General features: G+C 35.4%; 1 protein-coding gene across 7 annotated transcripts in view; it reads right to left on the minus strand.

The window, feature by feature from the left end:
- Nucleotides 1–17,227, minus strand: part of ACBD6 (acyl-CoA binding domain containing 6) — a 202,982-nt gene that overhangs the window by 83,131 nt on the left and 102,624 nt on the right. For 6 of the 7 annotated variants that reach the window (XM_003130348.5, XM_013989658.2, XM_003357562.4 and 3 more), the window contains exon 6: nt 14,806–14,895. In XM_003130348.5, coding sequence (XP_003130396.2) covers nt 14,806–14,895 — 90 coding nt within the window. Of the gene's footprint in view, nt 1–13,776; nt 14,685–14,805; nt 14,896–17,227 lie in introns of those variants that run through there. The other variant, XM_013989657.2, reaches the window with a different exon arrangement.

Consider the following 17,227-nt stretch of genomic DNA (forward strand, 5'->3'; position numbering starts at 1 on the left):
ACAAAGAGTTAGAAAATATAAAGAACAACCAGAGTTGAAGAATACAATATTTGATAAGCAAAAAATATACTAGAAGGAATCAATAGCAGAATAAATGAGGCAGAAGAACAGATAAGTGAGCTGGAAGACAGAGTGGTGGAAATTATTGCTATGGAACAGAATAAAAAAGAATGAAAATGAATGAGGATAGCTTAAGGGACCTCTGTTACAATGTCAACTGCACTAACATTCAAACTACAGGGGTTCCATAAGGAGAAGATGAAGGTAAAGGGCCTGAGAAAATATTTGAAAGGATAATAGCTGAAAACTTTCCTAACACAGAAAAGGAAACAGTCACTCAAGTCCAGGAAGCTCAGAGTCCCATATACAGTTACCCCAAGGAGGAACATGCGGAGACACACAGTAGTGAAACTGACAAAATGATAAAAGGGAACTCCAATGAAGTTATCAGATTTTTCAGCAGAATCTCTGTAGGCCAGAAGGGAGTGGCACAATATATTTAAAGTTATGAAAGGGAAAAACCTACAGCCAAGAATAGACAGCAATGCTCTTTTTCACATTTGATAGAGAAATTAAAAGCTTTACACACAAGCCAAAACTAAAAGAATTCAGCACCAACAAACCAGATTTACAACAGATGCTAAAAGAACTTCTATAGGCAGAAAAGAAAAAGACCCAACTAGAAACAATAAAATTACAAAATGGAAAAGCTTACCAGTCAAGGCAAACACATATTAAGATAGGAAATCACCCACACACAAATATGATATCAAAACCAGATATTGTGGGAAGTGGAGGGTACAAATGCTGGGTATTTTAAATACATTTGAAATTAAGAGATCAGCAACTTAAAACAATAATGTGTATACATATATATACACACACATACATTATATACCTACATTTATATACATATATGTGTGTGTGTATATATATGTATATATACTGCTATACCAAAAGTTCATGATAACTTGCAAACCAAAAATCTGTAATATTTAAAATCTCACCCACAAAAATTAAATACCTAGGAATAAACCTGATCAAGGAGGTGAAAGATTTATATGGCAAGAACTATAAAACATTAATCAGGAGTTCCCGTTGTGGCGCAGCGGTTAACGAATCCGACTAGGAACCATGAGGTTGCGGGTTCGATCCCTGCCCTTGCTCAGTGGGTTAAGGATCTGGCATTGCCATGAGCTGTGGTGTAGGTTGCAGACGTGGCTCGGATCCCGCATTGCTGTGGCTCTGGCATAGGCTGGCAGCTACAGCTCCGATTTGACCCCTAGCCTGGGAACCTCCATATGCCGCGGGAGTGGCCCAAGAAATGGCAAAAAGACAAAAAAATAAATAAATAAATATATAAAAAACAAACAAAAAAACATTAATCAAGGAAATTAAAGAGGATTCAAAGAAATGGAAAGATATTCCATGATCCTGGATTGGAAGAATTAGTAGTGTTAAAATGGCCATACTACCCAAAGCAATCTACAGAGTCGATGTGATCCCTATCAAATTACCCAGGACATTTTTTCACAGAACCAGAACAAATGATCCAAAAATATATATGGAACCGTAAAAGAACCATAATTGCCAAAGCAATTCTGAGGAACAAAAACCAAGCAGGAGGCATAACTCCTCCAGACTTCAGACAATATTACAAAGTTCCAGTCATCAAGACAGTGTGGAACTGGTACAAAAGGAGACATACAGACCAATGGAACTGATTAGAGAGCTCAGAAATAAACCCAGACACTTATGGTCAATTACTCTTTGACAAATGAAACAAGAATATAAAATGGGAAAAAGATAGTCTCTTCAACAAGTGATGCTGGGAAAACTGGACAGTTACATGCAAATCAGAGAAGCTAGAACACACCCTCAGACCATGCACAAAAATAAAATCAAAACGGCTTAAAGACTTAAGAGTTTAAGACATGACGGAGTTCCCGTCGTGGCGCAGTGGTTAGGGAATCTGACCAGAAACCATGAGGTTGTGGGTTTGATCCCTGGCCTTGCTCAGTGGGTTAAGAATCTGGCATTGCCATGCGCTGTGGTGTAGGTCGCAGATACGCTGTGGCTCTGGCGTAGGCTGGCGGCTACAGCTCCGATTAGACCCCTAGACTGGGAACCTCCATATGCCGTGGGAGTGGCCCAAGAAATGGCAAAGAGACAAAAAAAAAAAAAAAAGAGTTTAAGACACGACACCATATAACTCCTAGAAGAGAACATAGGCGAAACATTCTCTGACATCAACCATACAAATGTTTTCTTAGGTCAGTCTCCCAAAGCAACAAAAGTAACAACCAAAACAAACCAACGGGACCTGGTCAAACTCACAAGTTTTTGCACAGCAAAGGAAACCATAAGAAAAACAAAAAGACAACCTACGGAATAGGAGAAAATAGTTTCAAATGATGCAACTGACAATAGATTAATCTCCAAAATATACAAGCAACTTATAAAACTCAACAGCAAAAAAAACCCCAAACAAACCAAGTGAAAAATGGACAGAAGACTTGAAGAGACGTTTCTCCAAAGAAGACATACAGATGGCCAACAGTCATGTGAAAAAATGCTCAACATCACTAATTATTAGAGAAAAGCAAATCAAAACTACAATGAGTAGCTGTTTTCTTCACACCAGTCAGAACAGCCATCATTAATAAGTCTACAGATAACAAATGCTGGAGAGGGTGTGGAGAAAAGGGAACCCTCCTATGCTGTTGGTGGGAATGTAAACTGGTACAACCAGTATGTAAAAGGGTATGAAGGAACCTCAGAAAGCTAAATATGGAACTACCATATGATCCAGCAATTGTCCTCCTGGGCATATATCCTGACAAAACTTTCACTGAAAAAGATAAATGCACCCATACGTTCATTGCAGCACTATACACAATAGCCAAGACATGGAAACAACCTAAATGTCCATTGACAGATGAATGAATTAAGAAGAGGTGGTACATATACACAATGGAATACTACTCATCCATAAAAAAGGACAAAATAATGCCATTTGCAGCAATATGGATGGAACCAGGAAATCTCATACTAAGTGAAATAAGTCAGAAAGAGAAAGACAAATACCATCGGGTATCTCTTGTATCAGGAATCTAATATATGGTACAAATGAACCTATCTACAGAAAAGAAACCAACTCATGGACATGAGAACAGACTTGTGGTTGCCAAAGGGGATTGAGTGGGATTGACTGGGAGTTTGGGGTTACCAGATGCAAACTACAGCATTTGGAGTGGATAAGCAATGAGATCCTGCTGTATAGCACAGGGAACTGTATCTAGTCACTTGTGATGGAACATGATGGAGGATAATGTGAGAAAAAGAATGCATATGTGTATATGTATGTATAAATGTATAAATATATATATACACACACACACGCAACTGGGTCACTGTGCTGTACAGCAGAAATTGACAGAACACTGTAAATCAACTGTAATAAAAAATATTGTGAAAAAAATATGTAATAGCTATATATACAAAAAAAAGAATCCAAACACAACACCAAAGATAATTATCAAATTGCAAGAGAACAAAAGACAAAAGGAAGAAAAAGACCCACCTAAACAAATCCAAAACAATTAACAAAGTGACAATAAAAACATACATATTGATAATTATCTTAATAGTAATTAGATTAAGTGCTCCAACCAAAACATAGACTGAATGAATGGATTAAAAAAAAAGATCCATATATCCAAATTGGAGAAGAAGTAAAACTGTCAATGTTTGCAGATGATATGATACGCTATACAGAAAATCCTAAAGATATCACCAGAAAACTACTAATGCTTATCAATGAATTTGGTAAAACTGTAGGATACACAATTAATAACAAGCCACTAAAGAGGTCTCACAAGAAATCAACCCTGCCAGGACACTGATCTTGGACTTGAAGTCCCTGGAACTGTGAGAAAATGTCTGTGGTTTAAGCTACCCAGTCTGTGTATTTTGTATGGAAACCCAAGAAGACTAATACAGAGATAGAGTAAAAGTAAAAGGACACAAAAAATATACAAGGCAACATTACCCACAGGAAAGCTGTTATCTCTACATAACACTGAACAAAGTACACTTTAAGGCAAGAAGAATTAATAGACTTTAGAAAGGCCATTTCTCATTGACAAAAGGGCCAAGTCAACAGGAAAACTATTTTAAATTTGTATCTAATAACATATTTCTAAGATATATTCAATTGAACATGACTAGAAGGAAAAACAGATAAATCAAAACTGGAGATTTAAACATAATCCTCTCAATAATTGGTAAACAAAAATCATCAAGAAGTTAGTACACTTAAAAAAATTTTAGTACACTTGACAAATACCATCAAATTCACCTAAATAGTATTTGTACAAGTCTACACCAAAAATTACAAAATATGATGTTTTTTCAGACAAACATGCAACATTCCCCCAAATCACAATATGGGCCAAAAAGCAAATGTTGATTTCAAAATACTGAAATTCTTCAGGGTATGCTCTCTTACAATAACAGAATCAAGTTAGAAATGAATATAGAAAGATAACTATAAAATCTCCAAAAGTTGGCCAATTAAACAACACACATCTGGATAATGCACAATTCAAAGAAAAAAACTGCACTGCAAACTTAAAATTATTTTGAGTAGAGGATAATAACAATGTGTAAATATTTGCTAAATGCACTTTAAGTAGTGCATAAAGAGAAATTTATACCTTTAAGTATACCTATTAGAATAGTTGAAAATCAACGATCTAAACTTCCATGTCAAGAAGCCAGAAAAAGAACAGCAAATAAAATCCAACAAAGCTTAAACTCATTCTCCAAAAAGATTAATAAAGTCGATAAATACTTGGCAAGAATAATTAGCAAAAAAATAAATGATCAATATCAGAAAATTTTTAAAAGGAGCTATCATACCTCCTAGAGATACTACAATGATAATGAGATGTTATGAATAACTTTAAGTGAATCTTTTATAACAAGATGAAATGGACAAATTCCTTGAAAAATCCAACATATATATATATATATATATATATATATATATATATATATATCAGTTTCAATATGTTATATATGTAATGTGAACAGTCTTGTATCAGTTAAAAAATGAATCTGTAATTTAAAGTCTTCCAGTTTCAGATGGCCTCACTGGTGAATGCAAGCAAAGTATTCATTTATCTATAGTGTTTGTTATCATCTGTCTTTGTATAGTTTAAAAATTGTTGATAAAGATACCTTGTGTGTATGTGTGTATAACTTATTACTAATTACTGATATTGACATTTTACCACTTGGATGAAATACAGAAGCCTTATTCCATTTAACACCCTTTACCTTCCCCCCTTTATAAAGGTATTTTCATCCTGTTTGGTGATTGCTAAGATCCCTGGATTTGCGATTGCAGTGTCTGTCATTACTTTGGAAAATTAGCCAATCAAGTATTTCTTCTGCTCTATTCTTTCCTCTCCTTCTGATATACCAATTACATGTATGTTAGTACACATTTTCAAATTGTCCAAAAGGCCTCAGAAACTGTTTTTATTTTTCTTTCATCCTTTTTGCATTTCAGTTTTTAAAGTTTCTACTGACATATCTTCAAGTTCATTGATTCTTTACTCAATTGTGTACAGTCTACTTAAGAGCCCAGCAGAGAAACATTCGTTAGTTTCTGATTTCTACCATTTCCTTTTAATTCCTTCTTGAAGTTTCCATTTTCCCAGTTACATGATCCATCATTTTTACATATTGTCTACTTTTTCCATTAGCTCCCTTAACATATTAATTAATCAGACAAATTCCCTATCTGCTAATTCCAAAGTCTGTGTCATATCCGAGTCTGGCTCTGATACTTGCTTTGTCAGTATATGTTTTTTCTTGCCTTTTATCATGCTCCACAATTTTTTGTTGAGAGCTGGATATGAGGTATCAAATAATAAAAACTAAGTTAAAGAGAAATTTAGTGTGAACTTTTATATTAATATGGCAAGGAGTTGGGCTATGTTTAATGTTTACCATAGCTGTAGGTATCAGCAGCTTTATTTTCTCGTTTTTATCTCCATGTTATCTTTGAGTTTCCCAAAGAAATCCTTCTTAAATAGAGCCTTACCTTGCAGCTCTTTTGGCTGTAATCTACTGTTATTACATGAGAACCATGTGGTGATAAAGTGTAAGGAGTAAGGAAACATTCTATTATCTTACAATTAAATCTCAGTCTTTTAGTGGGCCTGGACCTTTACAGGTGTTTCTTGGTTGTCATTACTGTTGTTTTCCTCCTCCTGGGTAAGGTAAGAAGACTCTAGGAGGCTGGAAGAGAATAAATGCTCTTCTCTCTCTCTCTCTCTCTTTTTTTTTGGGGGGGTCTTTTTAGGGCCACACCTGTGGCATATGGAAGTTCCCAGGCTAGGGGTTGAACTGGAGCTGGAGCTGCTGGCCTATACCACAGCCACAGCAATGTGGGATCCAAGCCTCGTCTGTGACCTACACCACAGCTCATGGCAATAACGTATCCTTAACCCACTAAATGAGGCCAGGGATCGAACCCTTGTCCTCAGGGATAAAAAGTCAGAACATGTTTAAGTCTAGACTTTATCACCTACTAGCTCTATGACTTCTCCTGTTTATCACTAAAATGCAGATAATAATATACCTACATCATAGTATTGATGTGACGACCACACATAAAATGCTTGGTACACAGTAAGTGCTAAAAGCTGTTTTATATCCTACCCACCCAACACACACAACAGAATTATAGATGGTTTTATTTACTGCTTTATATACTCCCCCCCCATTTCAAGTCTACAGAGTTTGAAATTTATCTATAGGCAGCGCAGTCACCAGAAAGTTTTGACCAAGTCAGTGACATAAACAGTCTTAGGAAGGCTCTGCTGGCAGCAAAATGCCTGGTGAACTTAGGGAAGAAAAGCAGATTTAGCCAAGGAGCAGCAGGACAGCACTGAGCTAGAGGGGCTACTGTCAACATTTAAAGCCACACAACACCCTGGAGAAATCTAGAATTATCACTATCACCATTCTTTTAATATATATGTACGTATGTATGTATATATATTTATTTTATAAAACTATGTATGCAGAATTTTTTTATATTCATTCATTCATTTCACAAGTATTCTTTAATTGACATATATTGACACACACTATATTAGTTTCAGATACACAATATAAAGTCTCGATTTCTATATATTACAAAATGACCACCCCATTAAGTCTGTCTAGTTAAATCTCATGTTTTCTCATGTTTTGAAATTTTCTATAACACACAGTCACTAAGGTATTCAGTGAGAGGGCATGTTGCTTTATGCCATTATATAAAATGTAATTTTCTGTAATTTTTACATCATGAAATTTCAATAACACTCAAAATGTTTTCCTTTTGAATTGCTTTACACCCAGTGCACAGTACAGGCATCCAATACTACAGATGCTGCTACTTCTCCCCCACTCCACTGATTTCCTTAATATTATTACTTTACAATAAATCTGAGAAGGCTGGCAATAAATCTTCAGCATTCAGATACTTTTCAATGTACTTTTAGAGTCGTTTTAATCTTTCTCTAGGATTTTAAGATCAAATTTACTCAAGAGGTCTGAGGGGCGAGGGTGTGTGTGTATGTATTTATAATCTATATCCTAATCTCAAAGGTGGTTAAGAAGCTAACTTCCAGAGTTGAACAAAAAATCAATACCGACCAATGGAAAAGACAAAACTATGTCCATAATACTGCCAGATAAATGAAATCTATAAAGGATCTTTCTCAGAAATAAAATTAAAAGATCCAATTCCATCAGAGTCACAGAATATAGGAACTACAGTGCAATAAAATTACAGATGAGATATACTGAAAGGTAAAAATGACAGAAAAACACAAAGTAGACTTTGACATATCTTTAATTACTACTTCATTTCAGGCTAATGGTAAAAATTAGTCTTCAGATAGTTGATAACATCAGCCTGCCTCTACTGGGTTAGTACCAAGATCTGTGGCCAAGCAAATACTTCTAATAAAATTGATTTTCCTTTTTGGCAACCAATAGGCCAGTCAATAATAATGTTGTTTAAGAAAGACTGAGTCATGAGGGAGATGAAACTTTCCTTCCATTTATTATGTTTGTATTGTCTATATTTGAAAAGAGTTTTCAATAACAAAACCGAAGACAAAATTACAAGGGAAAAGCTATTCTGAGAGCTAATCTCCATAAACCCTTTGATTTGGAAGCATGTTAGCAACACAAACTAACAAAGCCAGAAGCATTCCCTTACTTCACTGAAGCTAGATCACATGGATTAGGATTTTCAATAGCAAAGGAAAACCGAGGCTGGGGCAATACAAAGTGGTCATATGAAGACAAAGAGTACAAGGAAAACACTGTGCAGGCATATAGTTCTAACTGATCTATCCTAAAAACCTACATGAAACTTTTACTTTGCATTAAAGTTGGTGTTCAATAAAGAACATATTCCATAAAGCCATATCAGAAGGTTTTGTATTGTTTGTCTTATTATATTCAAACAGAGTACAAGAAACCCACAGGCAAAAACCTGAGACTAAGCCTAACTTGGGGATACTTCCCTCCAAAATACAACCCCTGACAACCCAAACCAAATAAAAGACATGAGGGCACTAACACGTTTTCGTTTATGTTTGTTTTTTTAACTTTGTGGTGGTGATTATGAGAAGCGAGGGATGGAAAGATGATTTCAAAGTTCACAGAAGAAAATAAACATGCACAAATAACAGAATTCTGAATGAGTAATTAAGTAATGCATCATCCCAGATATTAAAACATATTTTGAAGCTACAAAACTTAAACCAGTACAGCCGAGTTCATGAACAGAAAAAGAGAGAAATGAAATATAAGAACAGCCCAGAAATACAGTGACATATGTAGATGAAATGAGAATATAAAAGAAAGACACTTCAGACCAGTAGAAAAAAAGATTATTCAACAAACATTATTGGAACAACTGGCTGATCATCCAGACGAAAACAAAGTAGACACTATCTGGATAAAAATAAAATTCCTATTACCTCCATATGATACAAATTAATTCCAGATGGAACACAGAAACCATGAAATGGTGAAAGTATTAGAAGAAAAATTTTAATAATTATTATATCACAAAGAAAGTGCAATTTTTCCTTAATATATAAAAGTTCTGAAACGAAGAAGAGTTTTTAAAACTTAGTCTTGTATTTTTTGAGTTTTTCTCCTTCTTATATATACAACCTACTAAAAAAAAATCAGTGCTTAAGGTTATGACAGTCATCTGTGACTTGAAGCTAGCCTACTCAAGAAAAATGCACACATGTCTAATGGAGAAAGAAGTATTTATTCTAATAAAATAACAAGGGTATCCAAAAAGTTCTGATAAATGCTTAGACCTTTTCTGGTTCTCATGTTCTATTTTTCTAATACCTTTTCAACTTCTTTATAAGCTGATATTATTTTGTTTAGCATTTACTGAGCACTAACTATGTGTCAGACATTATACAAGGCACTGGTGATACAACAAAACTCTGGTACCTGTATTTGGTGGTGTTGAGGATACAGACATGTAAATGATAATTATAATACAAGGTGACTCCATTGTGGTAGCTCTTTGATGAACTTAAGAACAGGGAGTTATAAGAGAGACAGTGGGGGTGTCTACCTGGTCAGAGTGAAGGAAAACTTTATGAAGTAAATGATGAGTAAACTGAGGCCTAGGAGGGAGAACAAAGAAGAGAGAAAACAGCACATAAAAAACCCAACAGATGAGCAGCATATCAGGTTCTTCAGAACCAGTGGAACTTATCATACCAGGGATGGAGCATAAGCAAGGAGTGTGCTGAGAAACAAGTGGAGAGATGACTGAGGCCCATATTATAAAGCACTTCGAAGGGCAAATCAAACTTAGATTTTTATCTTCTAATTATAAAGTAAACAGGAGAACATCTGCAAATTAACATTTTAGAAAGACTCTTTAGATGAAAAGTGGGAAATATATCAAAGGACGTCAAGATCAGAATCAGGGATATAGTAGAGCTGCTGAAATAACTTAAGCTTAACTAGTGTGGTGGCAGTACTGAAATAAAGAAGTGGATAGATCTGAGATACTCTAGAGGTAAAACCTACAGGACTTCAGTAGGTGTGAAAATGAGAATAGAATCTAGGATGATTCCTGGAAAACTGTCTGGATGTTAGTGCCAATTAAGGGGTGAGGGGTGGGGAAAGCTGTTGAGAGATGGTATGTTCAGTGATAGATAGTATGAGTTTGAAGTGTCAGGGATATTCGAGAAGAGATATATGTTGCTGCAACTACTGGTTGAAATACTGACTGGTGATGAAGACTTTTTCTGGTTTGCCTGTGAAATAGGAGAGAAACTGAGAATAAGACCACAAGACTTGTCAGCCAAAATTAAAGATGGATACCGTGATTTATGGCAATATCAGGGTTGTGTGATCTTTTTTTTCTAGCTGTGCCCAGAGCCAAGGTATCGATGTATAGACGGCAGGCAACTGGATTAATAAGGATTAAGAATTTTGCCAGATGGCTACCACAGTTGAAAAACAGGGAATGAGGATAAGAATGAAGATAATAGCTGAGAATGGACAAAATGAGCTAAAATGGGAGAAGGTAGATCAGTCAAGGGACTAGGGATTTCCATAAGGTCAAATAAGAGGTTAAGAGTGCAATAAACTGAAGAACACAGAACTGAAAATCTCAGACTTGATGAAAAGCTCAGGGTGAGCCTCTGAGACTGAGGGGGCTAGACTGTAATGGATATGCCATACATAGCAGTAAATATTATGTAAAAGAAAAGCACCTTATATCTAACATACTAAATTAAAAAGCAAACTCCAGAACAAGACAAGGAAACCCACTTTTACTACTTCTATTCAACATAGTACTAAGGCCTAGTTAGAGTGACTAGGAAGAAAATGAAATAAAGGCATCCAAGTTGGAAAGGAAGAAGTAAAATTGTCTCTGTTCATAGACAACCTACCTTGTATGTAGAAAACCCTTAAGATTGCACAAAAAAAGCTTTTGGAGCTAGTAAGTGAATTCAGCAAAACTCAGGATAAAACTCAACACACAAAAATCAGTTGCATTTCTAAACACTAAGAGTAAATAATCAAAAAAGGAAATTTAGAAAACAATTTCATTTACAATCATGTCAATAAAGAATAAAATACTGAGGAATAAACTTAACCAAGGAAGCCAAAGAATTTGTACACTGAAAACTCTAAAATGTTGCTGAAAAAAATTAGAGACACAAATAAAAGCAATTCAATTTATCTGAAGGTTTACCATTGTTAAGATGACAATACAGGTACCCTCTGCTTTTCAAAAGTTTGCTTTATGCCATCTCACTTTTACTAAAGACCGATATGAGTACCTGTTTTTGCTAACTAAAACAAAGAGGATTTTTGCTTTTACAAAAAGAGGCAAAAAAACAAACTAGCAATCAGCTTCTGTTTTCAGCCAGCCATTGTAGAGGCAGCGTTGCACCCTGAGCACCAAGAGCGGCGCCGCCCCCTGCCTTCTCCAGGAACTACACTCTGCACCTCAGCATGTAGCCACCATAACCTTTGTCTGCAAGCATCAGTTTATTTTGTGCATCTGTTAGCAAGATATGTCTTAAGGAAACTGTTTTTTCACTTTACATCATTTTGGCTTACAAAAATTTCATACAAATGCTCTACTTTCAGATAACAAGGGAAATCTGTGCTCCCCAAGTTGATGACAGATTCAGTGCAACCTCTATCAAAACTACAATGACGTTTTTGTAGAAATAGAAAAATCCATCCTAAAATTCCTATGAAACCTCAAGGGACCAAGAATAAACAAAAAAATCTTGAAAAAGAAAAAGTTGGAAGTCTCACATTTCCTGATTTCCAAATTTACTACAAACCTACAGTAATCAAACCAGTGTAGTACTGGCATAATGACAGACAAAAAGACCAATGGAACAGAATAGAAAGCTCAGACCCTTGTATATATGATCAAATGATTTTTTACAGGTGTGTCAGGGCCATTCAATGAAAAAAGGACAGTGTTCTCAACAAATGTGCTGGGAAAACTGAATATCCACAAGCAAAAATGAAATTGGACCACATTATGCCATATACAAAAAATTAGCTCAAATTGGGTCAAAGATCTAAAGACAGAGCTAAAATCATAAAGCTCTTAAAACATATGAAAAAGCTTCAAACCACAAAATTTGGCAATGATTTCGTGACTATGACACCAAAAACACAGGCAACAAAAGGAAAAGTTGGTAAGCTGAGCCTCATCTAAATTTAAAACTGCTGTGGACTTCCCATCGTGGCACAGTGGTTAACGAATCCGACTAGGAACCATGATGTTGCAGGTTCGATCCCTGCCCTTGGCTCAGTGGGTTAAGGACCCGGCGTTGCCGTGAGCTGTGGTGTAGGTTGCAGACGTGGCTCAGATCCCACATTGCTGTGGCTCTGGTGTAGGCCGGCAGCTACAGCTCCGATTAGACCCCTAGCCTGAGAACCTCCATATGCCGCAGGAGTGGCCCTAGAAAAGGCAAAAAGACAAACAAATAAACAAACAAACAAAAATTAAAACTCCTGTGCACCAAAGGACACTGTTATCAGTAGAGTAAAAGACAACCCATAGAATGGAAGACAAATATTTGTAATTACATAGCTGATAAGGGATTGATATCCAGAATGAAGACTTCTTACAACCTAACAAAAAACTCCAAACAATCCAATTAAAGATTGGGCAGAGGACACGAAGAGACATTTCTCCAATGAAGATAATCAAATGGACAATAAAGATTGTTCAACACTAATAACGTTCAATGTCATTAATTATTAGGGAAGTGCAAACCAAAACCACAATGAGATACTACTTCATACCCACTGGGATGGCCAATATCAGAAATACAGACAACAACAAGTATTGATAAGGATATGGAAAAACTGGAACACTTGTACATTGATTATGGGAAGGTAAAATGGTGCAACCACTGTGGAAAATGGTATGGTGACTCCTTAAAACATTAAACCAAGAACTGCCACAAGATCCAGCAATTCCACTGCTGGGTATATACTCAAAAGAAGTGAAAACAAGGATCCAAACACATTTTTTACCCATATCCTGGAAGTATTAATCAACATAGCCAAAAGATGAAATATAAGTGTCTACAGATGGGTTATTTAGATAAACAAGATAAGGTATATACATACAATGCCACGCTGTTTAGTTATAAAAAGGAAAGAAATTCTGACATATGTTACAACATGGATAAACGCTGAAGACATTATCTGAAATAGCTAGGCACAAAAGGATAAACATTGTATAATTCCATTTATATGAGGTATCTAGAGTAGTGAAATTCCTGGAGACAGAAAGTAGACTGGTGGTTGCCAGGGGCTGGAGGGACAGGGGAATGGGGAGTTAGCTATGAACACAGAGTTTCAACTAGAGAAGATGAAAAAGTTCTGGAGATGAATGGTGGCAATAGCTGAATGATGTAAAAGTACTTAATGCCACCCAACTGTACACTTAAAAACGGTTCAAGTGGTAAATTTTATGTTGTGCATATTTTGCCACAATCAGAAAGAGAGAGAGAAGGAAGGAAGGAAGGAAGGAAGGAAGGAAGGAAGGAAGAAAGGAAGGAAGAAAGGAAGGAAGGAAAAATAGAAGTAAATATTAATGACCTTGGATTTGGCAATGATTTTTTAGGTATGACACCAAAAGCACAAGCAACCAAAAGAAAACAGATATACTGGACTTCATCAAAATCAAAAACTTTATGTGCACCAAAGGACACTACCAAAAAGTGAGAAGACAGTCCTCAGAAAGGAAGAAGATATTTGCAAATCATATATCTGATGATGGTCTAATGCCCAGAATATATATAAAGAATTTTACATCTTAAATGTAAAAGCCAATTTCGTGTAAAAAGGGGGAAAACACTTGAATAGACATTTTTCCAAAGAATATACACAGATAGTCAACAAACACATGAAAAGATGCTCAACATCATTAGTCATCAGGGAAACGCAAATCAAAATCACACCGTGATGAGGTTATCACTTCATGCCTACCAGGATGGCTACTAAAAAGGAAAACAGTAAGTGCTGGTGAAGAAACCCGTGCATTACTGGTGAGAAAGTAAAATGGTGTAGCTCCTACGGAAAACAGTTTGGAGGTTGATCCCTAAAAGCTAAACGTCAAATTACCATAAACTTAAATTCTCCTCCTGGGTACATAACCAAAGAACCGAAAACAAATGTTTAAACAAAAACATGGACACAAACTGTTAATAGTAATCATTCAAAATTGCCAAAGGGTGAAAACAACTCAACTGCTCATCAACTTATGAACTGATAAAAAGGTGATCTATACAAGGGAAATTAGCCATAACAAGGAAAGAAGTACTCTTACAGGCTACAAAATGGATACTCCTTGAAAATATGCCAAGTGAAAGAAGCCAGACACAAAGGCCACAGATTTTATGACCCCATTTATATAAAATATCCAGAATAGGCAAATCCACTGAAACAGAAAGCAGATCGGTAGTTGCCAAAGTCTGGGGAAAGGGGGAAATAGGGAGTGATTGCTTAATGGGTACAAAGCGTCCTTCTGAGGTGATGAAATGTTGCAGGACAAGATAGTAGATGGTTCCACGCTGTTAAATATATTAATGCCGCTTTAAAATTCTATACTTTAAAATTATTATTACGGTAAATTTTACTTTATGTGGATTTTACCCCAATGTTTTAAAAAAGCTCCCTTTTCATCACTCTTACCTGAGAGTTAATATCAGCTCTATATTGCAGCAAGACTGTGACTAGATCCTTATGTCCTCGATCACAAGCCCAATGGAGTAGAGCTCTGCCCTAAAAAACATAGAAAAAGACACATGACTTTGTTAATCCATTTGTGGGGCCATATAAAAGATACGTCTTAAGAAAGATACAGAAATATGTAAAAAATGTAGGTTTTTTGATTCACATAAAATGCTCTGTGAGAAAAGCACAGACTTTGGAAATGAACTGGAAATCCTGAATTCTACTTCTGGAATCCATTACGCACTAGCCCAATGACTTTCTCCAGCCTGATCCGTTTCCTCATCCACAGAGTGGGAACAAGGATAATACTAACAATAATACCAACAATACTTCTTGAATGAATGAGCTATAAGATAATGCTTTGCAAATTTCAAAGTACTTTATAACTGTAAAATAGAGTTTTAAATTGTTATATCCACTTCTGGTAAAAAAAAAAAAATCTTATGGATTAAAAAAATCAGTAGTTAAGCCTAGGGAGAGATCATAATCTAAATGCCATGTCTAAATTTACTAGTTTATTCCTTAATATGTAAGAAAATCTAATCACTTTGAAACTAAGCATTTCTGCTTCCTATTCCAAATTTATACCCTGAGATATCCCCAAAATTTTAGTACAGTCTACCAGTGTTTACTTCAAATGTTGAATATGAAAGCCACTCGTAAAACAGAACAGATGACTAACTGTTAGGAGACACAGCACTAAATATGAAACATTAATTTTAACCACTGTCTACAAAGATGAACAGTTACTTCCGATACGTTAATTCTTTTCTCCACAGCCAGAAAATCTTGGTTTAGTTAACGAAAAAAGACTACTTGGTCCAAAGAATAACAAAACTCCCAAAGCTAAGGCTTTTCTGAAGCAATGAGTGATGCATGGCTTAACACTACCTTTTGAAGGTGGTGATGTTGTAATTTTTTTAAAGATGGAATGTTTTCCCATATTAAGTTAAAATCCCTGCTTTATGTTATCGTAGAGAAGATTTAAGCCACATAAGCTGGGACAAAGAGGGCTTTAAAATAAAGAGCACCTTTCAAGAAAGCTTTCCTAAACCCACTACACTTCATCTTTCAGACTCTCTTCACGTACCTATTAGTTCAACTAATTAAATCAGGAACTATTCTTGAAACAAACAAACAAAAACCCAAAGTCAAGACAACTTCTTTACAAATTGTCCTTTTCTTTTTCTTTCATTTGCTCAATTTATTTTTACTTACTCGTGAATATCTGCTTTGTAACAGGCTTGCACAAGATCCAAAGAGGAAGGGAAGCATAAAATTTTTAAATGTGGGCAAATCACTCACAACTTGCAGCAGCAACACTACCTTGTTCAGAGCCCACTAAGAATTTTTTAAATTGGAGACAATTCTAAAAGCCAAGTAAAAACTGTATTTTAGAGAAGAGAGTTTCCTATATTAAATTTTCTCTAGCTCTAGTGTGTACTGATTTACTTTTATTAGGGCACAAGTCAAATATTCTAGTAATACTCACAGGACAAATATTAAAATAGTCTATGGTTCGATGTAATTGTTTCACAGTTTTTACATTCCAATAATCAAATAAAATGTCAAAGCCTGCATCATTTTTAGTTCTAAGTGTACATTTTACAGCTATTTAAATTATTCACAAGAATTAATACATAGTTAAAATGATGTGTGATATACTTTACACAGGGCACCTACCAGAACTACCTAATAGTTAAGTAAGAAAACATTAATATATCTAGTATTTTTACTGCAAGATACACAGATAATTTCTCAACCAGATTCCTGATTTCTCCTTAGGTTTAACCCAACAGGGTTACATCGACTAAGGCTAAAATATAAATCCTTAGCTGTTTCTGTGGGGAAAGCAGACAAGCAACACATTTTACTGTTAATGGGCAGTTATATTTTAAATTTCCCATATGTGGTGCCAAAAATTTACTTTAGGGGAAACACCTATGACTGGACCTCAATAGTGATTTTCACTTTGGATATATTTTCCAGGAGGGTGGCACTCGTATAGCAATGTTTTAAGGAGGATGATGTGCTCTCAGACATTTACACTATGCTTTTTAACAGGCTTTTTGACCTGCAATGTAATTAATTTTTGTAACACATTATTTTAATGGTACACTAATTAACCTTGAATTAGAATGAATTCTCTAACAATGACTTACTGTAGGAGTGCTGAAGATATAGCTACATTAAGACCATCTAGTGATTAATATTTTTAGGCAGTATTAAGCTCAAAAACAAGGGCAGGATTAAACATACTTGTAAATAGGCATAGATAAAGTAAACCAGGCTTTGGAATTTTTGACTCCAAAATGTCCTACATTTAAGTGAACAAAGACCAACACAATCAGGTATGTGAATGTGAAAACTCTCTACTTCA

The sequence above is a fragment of the Sus scrofa genome, chromosome 9, assembly GCF_000003025.6.
Source record: "Sus scrofa isolate TJ Tabasco breed Duroc chromosome 9, Sscrofa11.1, whole genome shotgun sequence".
Classification (NCBI taxonomy): Eukaryota; Metazoa; Chordata; class Mammalia; order Artiodactyla; family Suidae; genus Sus; species Sus scrofa.